Source organism: Dendronephthya gigantea, unplaced genomic scaffold (assembly GCF_004324835.1).
Source record: "Dendronephthya gigantea isolate DGI-Jeju-01 unplaced genomic scaffold, DenGig_1.0 000508F, whole genome shotgun sequence".
Lineage (NCBI taxonomy): Eukaryota > Metazoa > Cnidaria > Anthozoa > Malacalcyonacea > Nephtheidae > Dendronephthya > Dendronephthya gigantea.
The window spans coordinates 25,687-36,433 of record NW_021163518.1 but is presented as its reverse complement, the minus strand read 5'-3'; the positions used below and the strand labels follow the sequence as shown (position 1 = coordinate 36,433).

The window sequence follows — 10,747 nt, the reverse complement described above, 5'->3', positions numbered from 1 at the left end:
GAAACAGTTACGTAACTTCGGCCTGATCGCGGTTGTACAGCGGTAGCGACATGAGAGTTGGGGACCAAATGACGTCAAAATGACGCAAAAGACGCCATCTTTTTGACTACACAGTGCCTAAGACTGCTCTCCAGTTAATTATGTACAGCTCAAACCCTTTGAAATTGAACCAGGGCAAAGACAAAAGGCCTGGCACGAGTAATAAACAGATCTCGAGACGGAATTATTGAACGTACCTCGTTTGCGGGGTCGGAGATCATTTCGTTGTAGGACTAAAAGAGTTCAAACGGAATATTAGTTAAAAGCAGCATTGCTGATACACCTAGAATCAACTGCATCAGCAATCAAGCATCACTAGACATTTGTTCCACAACATACCCGTCTCAGTAACGACCATGCAACCTCCTCAGTCGGATTCACCACTTGTGTATTGAGGTCGGAGTAGTTTATACGGAACTTTTTCAGCAAACCCACAAGTCCATATCTGGACACTGCACAGACAAGACGCCCCCGATTACGGTACTGTTGAGAAAAAAATTAAAAATACACAAAAAATTTTCTAACACAAAAGGTTTTCACGTTTTCATCACCGAAACATGATTTGGTTAATTGTTAGGGTTGCTCATATAGGTCCGGAATTATGTGAACAGTACAATCTTGGTATAGCGTGTTACTCAAATATATTTAGGAAACGAACATACAACTGATTCTTAAAGGGAACAACATTTAGCAGCTGCATGTATAAAATATGTATCGTTAAACTCAATGATTTACAAGTATTTAAGAAACGATGATGCCTGAGCTGGATTGATGTTACAATTATCAACATTCACTGATCTTACTTATGGGGAGCGATTATAAGGTTGCAATGAGCTGACGGCATTTCCGGACTCAAGTTGCTGTTGATGTTGGATAGGCTTACATTTCTGCAAGTCAAAGGAGGAGAGCTTGAAACTAATTTTTGCTTAATTTTTGGCTCTTTTTCAAACAGTTCAAGAAAGAGCGCAAAAATGGGCAAGAAACAGCGAATTTTGACTATAGATGTTGCGCTGAACGGGCACTACACGCCATAGCACTATACTCGCTTATAAATTGGTAGCCAGACAGCATAGGAACGGTGACCGCAAGGATAGGAACAGTGTTAGACAACACGAGACGTTTTATGTCATGTGTGTCTAAGTTCGGGTCGTAAATACGAATTTTAGCCAATCAGAATACACAAAATATTTCCGGCCGCACGCCCCTTTTGGAGACTGGGGCGACGTTTAGCGGCATGAATGTTACGGGCTAAAACTTGGAATAATCTGCCAAATGAGCTAAAAGATCTCGCGTTCACTGATAAAGAGTTTAGAAACAAATTGCAAGACTTTATAAATGAAAATAATTCATTTCCTAATAATTTTTCAAGTTGCCAGTAATGGTCCAAATTTATTACCATATTAAGCCGAATTTATTTGGGAATTTTATATGCATGGACATACAGGAAATTCTTGAAAAGCAGCAAACAAATGTTTAAAATTCTCCAGAATTACCTGTGTCCAGCCCTTGACGTACATACGGATCAGGTCGTTTAAGCATGTGTAGTTCACCATTTCGTGTATGTTGTCAACAAACAACCAAACTGGATATTCTTTCTCTTCATTACCCGATAATGGCGATATAGTCTTATATTAACAGAAAGAAAACAAACGTTAATAATGGGTAGATGGTAGAATTTCCATATCATTGGTAATCAACAAATAACAATTTTCTATCAGTTTCAGGACGAACCTTCAATTTTTCAGACAAGCGCACCACGTCGTGATCACTTGAAAGGTCCTAAACAGAAAGGAAACGGTTTACGCATAAATTTTATTCGCTGGATAAATTGCGTTGTACGAAGCATGAATAGCTCTATCCAACGGATAAAAAAGCACTATCCATTGGATAAATTAATACGTTGGTCGCTATCCAATTGATAAAATTTAGGTTTAGGTCGCTTGTACCCTTTAAAAATGTTGCTTCTGCTGCTTTTCTTGAACAAAACAAAAGAGTCTGGCGGGGAATCAACAAGAGCTTGTTCGAAAAAGCACGGGAAAGATTTTTGTCGGATAACGTGAAGACAACACAGATGGTCAATCCTCTGATTCTGAATATTACTTACAAAATAATGTTTCGGTCTTTTGCATGATTCATGTAACATGATTAGCGTGGTTGTCTTTCCCACTCCTTTGGCTCCTTCAAAAAAGTTACAAACACATTAGATCACTCAGTCACTAATGAGCGTGCAATCCACTAGAGAGTCTGCAGTCGGATACGATTGCAAAATTGCCACTTACCCAACAAAACAATCGGTAGAGAGGCCGTTTCTATCCAGGAAGCTATTGCTTCATATACGGGGTGTTTATAAACTGAAAAAGATAAAATGCAGCCATTAATCTGCTTGCCGTCTGTGATCAGTAGCCAACGGAGCCAGCATATTTTAATTTGTCGATCACATCCTGAAATAACGGCCGGCGACCGGCGGTTCCCTAGCCAAAACGCGCAAACTTCTAGCGCAAACTTTTACCCGACGTCCCAAAAAATCTCAATGAATCGGGTAAAATTTTATGCGATGAGCAGATGAGCACATGTGCATAACTGCGATGAGCAGATGAGCACATGCTCATAACTGCTCATGAGCACATGCTCATTTGCTCATAAAACTGCATCACTGTTCGATAACAAGCCATTCCCACACCTCCAGTGGTAAGGGAATGAGCTGTCAATTTTGCGGAAGATACTTTAGCCGCGGTTACAATCAGCGCAGACACGAACAGGAACACTGTCCACTACGAGAACAAGAAAGAAACATGTCTGAAACAGACTCGGACAGTCAAGAAAGAGATTTCCAAGATGATGTCTCGACCACTTCCACTCAGCAGTCTGGAAGTTCGACGGTGTCTGACTCAGAATCCGAAGAAGAAATGGATCCCTGGATACCGTTAAGAAGAAGCAAAACAAAGAAGCAACACAGCTTTTGAGGAAATGGAAGAAAGTTTTATAAGCAGTGGTTTCGATGAGCATACCGCTAAAGAGAAAGCTTACTTGAATGCTATGCGTAAACTCCAGAAAGAATTAGAAAATATCTACATAGAGCGCCTTTTGTGGATGAGACAAATAAAGAAAGATCCCGTACATAAGAAAATAATGCACACAAAAGATGCGTTTATTCAAAATGATGATTTTGACCCAGAAGAAGCAATAGAAGCTGCAGTTGATAAGAGAAAGTTCCTCATTAAAAGGCTTTTAAACGACCACGAGTGAAGATGTGAAAGAAAATAAGGGCAGTGATGATGATGACGATGATGATGATGAAGATTAGAATTTAAACTTAGCCAAATTGTTTACTAAACCTTCCTTAAGGAAACCATGGCAAACGAGCAAAAAGCGATAACGATTTAGAAGCAATTATTTTTTATTGCTGCATGTAACTAATTGCCAGACAATTGCAAGACAAATAAATGTTAAAATCATCTTGCATGTCTGAAATTTCCTTACTCCCCATGCTACGACTAACACATTACCTACAGACGTGGATTTGTTAGCAAAACTCATTTTTTTCGTAATCAAACAATAGGTTAAACTGTTTAATTTATAGTCTATCTATCACCTGGTATGGTAATTCTCCATATTCTGCACACAATGTTCACGTGAAATGTTAACGCGTACATCAGATCAGCGTCGTATACATATACATTGTCTATTTATCTGTATACGCATACAACGCTTATACCGTATACAATGTTCACGTGAAATGTTAACGCATACATTGTTTAATTATTCAAATCCTGTATATAATGCTCACATGATATGTTAATGTATTCCTTATGCATGTGATGTTGTACAATATCAACAGCCACTTAATAAAGTTCAGTTGTACATAACCCTTGGCGATGGATCTCGTCGTTAAAACTGTACTCCTAACGTTATCGAAGACTCAGAATAACTTTGAAATGGATCTAAAGATACTGTTGACAAAATGTTTCCCATCTCAAAGTTGGATTCTGTACAAAACGTGAATATAATTTTGGTAGGAAGGGTAAAGTGTTCCATGTGAACGTCAAAGAACCAATCGGGTACAACGTGTACATTGGCGAAACGTCATGGCCGATGAGTTATGATAATAATTGGTGGATAAAAGTCACCGACGGCATGCTGAGACGTGATCAGATGTTTCTACTAAACTCGTTCTTATTTCCCTCAAACATTAATTTTTACTTATTGATTATTGCACATCTCATCAAAATACAACGAACCGTAAGCTTAAGTGACTTTAGAGCAATAGTTAATCGTATCCTAAATCAGTATCTACTAGCGGAGTAAACAAACTAAAAAAGGACTATAATGAGTTATTTGCTATTTTTACAGCCTACGCAGCACTAAAACTTTTTTCAAATATAGTATGTCGTGTATACATGGAGTCAAATCTACAGGAACATCGTGTTTGAACCTACTTTTTGTCCATGATTGTAGTCTTTTTTCCGAATTTTGTCCTACTACAAATTTTGTCTACCGTTTTTCTTAGTCGGATTATAACATACAAGTCACACATAATTAAAGGGTATTGGCAACATATTTTTTCTTGCCGTATATTGATAGAGGCAAGAGATATGTTACAGTACCGCCTGGAATCATTAGTGCATCCGGCCTCGCAAAAACCTAGATTTTATCATGATAAGGGCATGAGGTATAACTTCGACATTATCTCAGTTTTACCCTTGACCACGCTCAAAGAGAGCGGCGGGATACAGTGATGGGAAAGCAAAAATTTTGAAAACTTACGTTGCATGCGACCGACTCTGCCATGATGCAGTAATTGATAATCAAGTCAATCTGAAAAAAAAAACTAAAAATAAATTAAATGGAAAATACATTGTGGCAATGGCATGTAAAACTTTTCTTTTGCTCGACTTTCGAAAAGCTAAAAAACACTCGCTTACGTCTCGTGTTTTTATTACGCTTTTCGAAAGTCTCGCAACATCCCGCGTGTTTCACTACGGACTGGAGTATGTTTCTTTTATACAATATATGGCGTGTTGAGCAGCGAATATTTTATTTTGAATATTAACAAAATCAAAATCGGAGCACATGAAATTCAATATGGCCGAGATCGGGAGTTGGCATCATTTCATAAATTTACATAGTAAGCTTAATTAACATATTATATTGCTAACATATTATATCCAAAACAAAGTCGAAATCCTCGGTCTCGATAGTTAACTCCATGGTTTCCGCCATCTTGCAAAAGTTCGCCCGCGTTATATTTCACTAAAACACATCGCTCAACAGGCGCTACTGTGCCTTTAAAATTCCAATTACACCAAGGGCCATGGGGCCTGCATGTGTAATTGAGATTATATGAGCAAACGTAGGGAGAAATATATGGGAAAACAAATGGTAAGGCTTGCCTTTCCTCATGCCACCCCTCCCCATGTGAAGACACGAAGTCTTAAGCAAGAGGACGTTTAGTCTTTTTATCTATTTCGGACGGCATTTTGAAACACGTAAGGACAGAAACGTTTCAAATTGAGAAACATATAATGCCACTGATTTAGTTGGAAAACTTTCAGATTTGGAGCGAAGATTTGTAAAATTACAGCTCTAAAGCATTTTTTCTTTTTCAAAATTTAGCAAAACTTTTCAAAGTAGTTCCGCTTATTAATTAGCCGCGTCGAAAGACGTTGGCTCATGTTTTTCGGTAGCGTTTTTATTGCTTGGGCTACCCAGCTAAGGCTTGCTGGCCGGCATGCTGTCCTGAAGACTTGCCTGCTTGTTTTGTTTTTTCCTTCTTTCAATTGTTTCTTCGTTAGAATGGGGTCAGTCTTGATGACTACTTCCCCATGCATCAGATCTTTTCCTGCTAATCCCTGCTTCTCCCCTCTTATATTGAACCTGCATGTGGAAAAAATTGAATCAGCATAGATCTTCTGTTGTTTTTTAAAAGTTCAAACATTGTATTCGTTTGTGTCGGGCTCAGCTCTTTGTAAGAATCTGCGTTCGGGTGGCATACCCGCAAATTAAAGCTCAGACAGTATATATTAATAATGTTCTAGTCGACTTGCACTTTTAAACATATTTAAAAATACCACGTAACTGGAGGGTATTCATCATGCAGTAAGTGACCATATTTGAAAGTGTCTTAGTCAAAGGCCATATAATTAGTTTATTAAATATGTTTAAAAGTGCAAGTCGACTAGAACATTATTAATATATACTGTCTGAGCTTTAATTTGCAGGTAAATTCTTTGCACAAATCAATCCACTGATGTAAAGTAACAAGCGATTCTTGCAGGTACTTCGATGTGGCACTCCGATACACCATTCGGTGTACCACATGGAGTCGATTCTTTAAACATATTTAAAAATATCAATGATTTCGTAATTGGTCCAAATTTCTGCCTTGATTATGACTATTGATTTTGTGCACAGAATGTACTTGTTTGCACAGATTAAAGCTCGGACAGTGTCTTTCTGATGAAGAATCAGTTGAAATGTTTAAAATCTAACCACGCTTTCATTGTTTTCTTAAACATACTTCTCCGCTTTGATTTTCTAATAGGTCCAAACTTTGTGATAGGTCCAAACTGTTGCTTTAAGTGCAGATTAAAGCTCAGACAGTAGCTTTCGGTGCATGGAAGAATCGGTTGTAATTTTTTAAATCTCTGTGCCCAAATCAATAGTGATATTCACCCATCCACTGAAAGGTTGTCTTTCCAAAAGCGTAAACCGTAAACTCTGAGCGTGCAAGGGATGATAGGTTATTGCTTACTTAGACCCATAAACTCGGATAAACAATATACCTAGGCTATTGGTAAAACACGAGCACGGAGTACGGAGCACGAAGCAGAAAATTAAACAACTTACTTTCATCAATCAACTTTCCAAATAGGCGGTTACGTCAAATTGCACTACAAAAGAAGAATAACCAAAGAAACTATTAAACGGGTCAGATCATGTAAAAATATAAAGAGAGGAACTTCACACTTCACTAGCGAATACTGAGTTAATGCTCGAATTCAATGCCAACCTTCGCCAATGGTTTGGTTTCTTTCTTTTTTTTTCTTTTTCTTTTTTGCAAACCCACACTAAAAAGACAAAATATCGCTTAGTCAACGATTGTTATGCTTAGTCAAGGCCATACTGGGGTAAAAAATATCATCGAGGATATTCTAATAGTAACTCAGATAACTGTCTGAAAAGTCTGGTTCACACAAATGTCTAAAGGGCAAATTATTGGACGATGAGAAGATAGTAGCGTGCGCAAGAGGAAACCACGATGCAGTATTAAATGTGCATTACTAAAGAGTCTGGATGAAGTCCAAAAATACTTACAAGGAAGACAACGTCTTTGTTTCGATTTCTTCCAGGTGGTTGCGAAGCGGCCCCCCGAAAATTTGCCTCATCACCTGGCATCTCCCAAAGCACTGTGACGATCTGTGATAAAAATGAATGAAGCATTCACTGGTTCGTACAAGCCACATAAATTTCCTGGTTATGTTGGCACAAAACATAAATTTGTTTACGTCGGCACAAAACAAAAGATCGCGATCCTATAAGAAAACACGTACCTTTAAAGTCTTCACCAGGGAAGAATAATTTGTGCAAACCTTCCATTCCTAATTTCGTTTGTTTGTCAAATATTGGCAAACCGTTTTCTTGAAGCTGAAATGTATAAAAAAGCATTGTCCAATATTCGAGAACACAAATTTCGGAATCAGATGCAGAACTCACCTTTACACAAAGTTGGTATGTGTCCCCCACACGAAGTCTCGGGTACAAATAGCCGGATGAGGCTTTGTGGCGAGAGATGTTGTCCACCAACATCGGAAAGTCCGACCGATTGCCACCATGAGCAAGCAAAACTGAGGAACGAAATAAACTGTTATTTAGGTATTATTTTTTAAACAAATTTATTTTTATACATCATGACAACTCTAGTTAGATATCTACACCGAATGGTACACCGAATGGTGTATCGGAGTGCCACATCGAAGTACCTGCAAGAATCGCTTGTTACTTTACATCAGTGGATTGATTTGTGCAAAGAATTTACCTGCAAATTAAAGCTCAGACAGTATATATTAATAATGTTCTAGTCGACTTGCACTTTTAAACATATTTAATAAACTAATTATATGGCCTTTGACTAAGACACTTTCAAATATGGTCACTTACTGCATGATGAATACCCTCCAGTTACGTGGTATTTTTAAATATGTTTAAAAGTGCAAGTCGACTAGAACATTATTAATATATACTGTCTGAGCTTTAATTTGCGGGTATGCCACCCGAACGCAGATTCTTACAAAGAGCTGAGCCCGACACAAACGAATACAATGTTTGAACTTTTAAAAACAACAGAAGATCTATGCTGATTCAATTTTTTCCACATGCAGGTTCAATATAAGAGGGGAGAAGCAGGGATTAGCAGGAAAAGATCTGATGCATGGGGAAGTAGTCATCGACCTACACAGCCAGAACTTCCCAACTTGGCCTTTAGCTCAGAGTAATTGCAACAACAGTTTTTCTGTGAGCGATCTATGTTTCAATGTCACCGATTGTGCAATTTTCATTTAAATCCTAATGATGCACATTTTCTAAGAAAAAATTGCAGTGCAAACAAGCCTTTACATGGCGAAAACGCTTCAAACTTACCTGGGTAAAACATTTTCTGTTGTTTTCCCTTTTTTCTACTTTTCCTGCTTGCTGCCAAAGTCCTATTGGTCACCCATTTCATCATCCTCTTGAAAACAAGAGGAAAAGGATCTGGTGTTTGATGGCTGGAAAGGGCAAAGAAAGATGAAGCGTATGCAAAGAATTGTGCAAAGATTTCACATAAAGATAATTTTTTCAACATTAAAAAAGATTAAATTACTGAATGATGATAATTTCTGCTTTGTTTTCACAAATGCACTAAACTCTGCCATCAAATGGACACTTGGATCGCACGTAACCCAAATTGAATTATGTCAGCACCAACTGAACTGTTCGCGGCTTCGATGTCGAAGAAGAAAAATACTGGCTCTCGACCTTTCGAAGTCATACCAGGCACAGATTAGGAACGTTTTCAAAATTCGTTTTCAAAAGTCTGAAGTTCTGAATCTGTGGAAAAAATTGAATCAGCATCTTCTGTTGTAAACTAGACATGGACAACAGACTAAGTGAGGTCACGAAACTACACGACAATATATTTACAAGCTAAAGATAGTGTTAAACTTGCTTATTGAGTTCAGGTTTGAGTTGATTTATATGTAGGGCTTCTTTTATTTTAAGTGTAGAGGAAAAGTTGGCAGTGTCAAGAATAGTAAAACGAGAGTCTGTATAGTGTGATTTGCAGTTAGGTGATGAAAGGAAGTGTTTGTAGATGTGGGAGTTTTTGTCAGTGGAAGTGTGTTCTCTGTGGTAGATAAATGGCGCATTGTTTCGCCAATGTAACAAACGGCTACTACAAACCGCACAAGTAAATTTATAAAGCTAAAAAGATTTTTAATTTTATATTGAAGAAAACCAATTTTATTTCGAAAGGCAAGCAATAATGATTGATAATAGTTGTTAACCGTTTTGTGTGATCTTGGAGTAGTGGCCTATATATGGCAGTTGAAAATATCGGACATTTTCAGTGTCTCTTTGTGGTTCTCGGCCAGAAACATTCGGGGCAGTGGAAGGATGTTTTTCTTCAGCAATTTTGATAATATTATCAATGAAGTGAGAAAGAAAAGAGTTTCTTTTCGCTAATTGAGCTGTTAATTTTTCGTGCTCTATCTATAAGCGTTCGAACCAAACCAGCTTTATAATTTAAGGGAGAAAAGCTAAGAAAATTAAGCAATAAGCCAGTATAAGTTTTCTTGTGAAAACTAATACTGGCTTATTGCTTAATTTTCAATAATATGCTCTGGATATCCATTTAGCAGTCAACTCTGCCAACGGCAACGGTATTTACAAATTTCTCTTATATAGTTTATATATATAATTTGAGTTCCGGCAGTTTAAATGCCCACACACAAAACCTCACTTCAAAGGCAATTCAAAATAAGTTACATATAGAGCATTCACGTACCGTTATATCTTTTCTTGATCTACTGCCAATGAAACCAAACAGAAAAAAATATTTTCTTATGCCTATATCACAGAATAACCTTATTCTGTGGCCTATATCGAGCACGGGCACAAACTGACCGAGCAATAAGACTGGGAATTACGTACATCATGATCGCGGGCCGCATCATGCTTCACTTCAAGTCTTCAACGGCTGAAGATAGGCTTGGCTTCCAGAGTTTCTGTTGCAGTCGATAATCACGGAAGAGATCTTCAACGAATTCAGGGATACCTTATGCTTTCTCTGCTTCTGAGAAATGCGCAGCGACCCGGCGCCGGAAGTTCTGAATCAGAGGATTCATTGCGTCAAAATTTCAAGAGAATGGGGGTATTTGATATTTCCATAGGTATTAAAACACAGATTTCTCTTGATTTCAATTTTATTTTGAAAAATCACGACGAGTGCTTGTTAGTTCATGGTGTTAATTAATTAACAATTACTTTAATGGTTTCCGTGTTTGGATGGCCTGATCCAAACACGCGGGAATGTCCCAAACTTGTCACATAGATCTGCGTGATCTCTCCTCACCGGTGGGACAATCTTTTGATAGGATTAGTCTAACTCCCCATGCGTTGAGTTCCAGTAACCGGTGAGACCCGTTCAGGTTCCAGTAACCGGTACAGTGTGCGT

At 38.0% G+C, this 10,747-nt stretch overlaps 2 protein-coding genes across 2 annotated transcripts; both read right to left on the bottom strand.

Moving 5' to 3' along the window:
• Positions 1-339: 339 nt before the first annotated feature.
• On the bottom strand, positions 340-7,431 carry LOC114543650. The gene is made up of 10 exons (XM_028562545.1): positions 7,354-7,431; positions 7,049-7,106; positions 6,886-6,929; positions 5,788-5,913; positions 4,804-4,854; positions 2,319-2,390; positions 2,144-2,217; positions 1,771-1,818; positions 1,533-1,664; positions 340-522 (listed from the first exon to the last, which is right to left on the bottom strand). The coding sequence occupies exons 5-10, from the start codon at positions 4,808-4,810 to the stop codon at positions 355-357; spliced, it is 501 nt and encodes a 166-aa protein (XP_028418346.1). The 5' UTR covers positions 4,811-4,854; positions 5,788-5,913; positions 6,886-6,929; positions 7,049-7,106; positions 7,354-7,431; the 3' UTR covers positions 340-354.
• LOC114543652 lies at positions 7,424-9,116 on the bottom strand. Its single transcript, XM_028562546.1, has 5 exons — positions 8,897-9,116; positions 8,677-8,764; positions 7,753-7,883; positions 7,590-7,683; positions 7,424-7,455 (listed from the first exon to the last, which is right to left on the bottom strand). The coding sequence occupies exons 2-5, from the start codon at positions 8,759-8,761 to the stop codon at positions 7,424-7,426; spliced, it is 342 nt and encodes a 113-aa protein (XP_028418347.1). The 5' UTR covers positions 8,762-8,764; positions 8,897-9,116.
• Between the last annotated feature and the right edge of the window lie 1,631 nt (positions 9,117-10,747).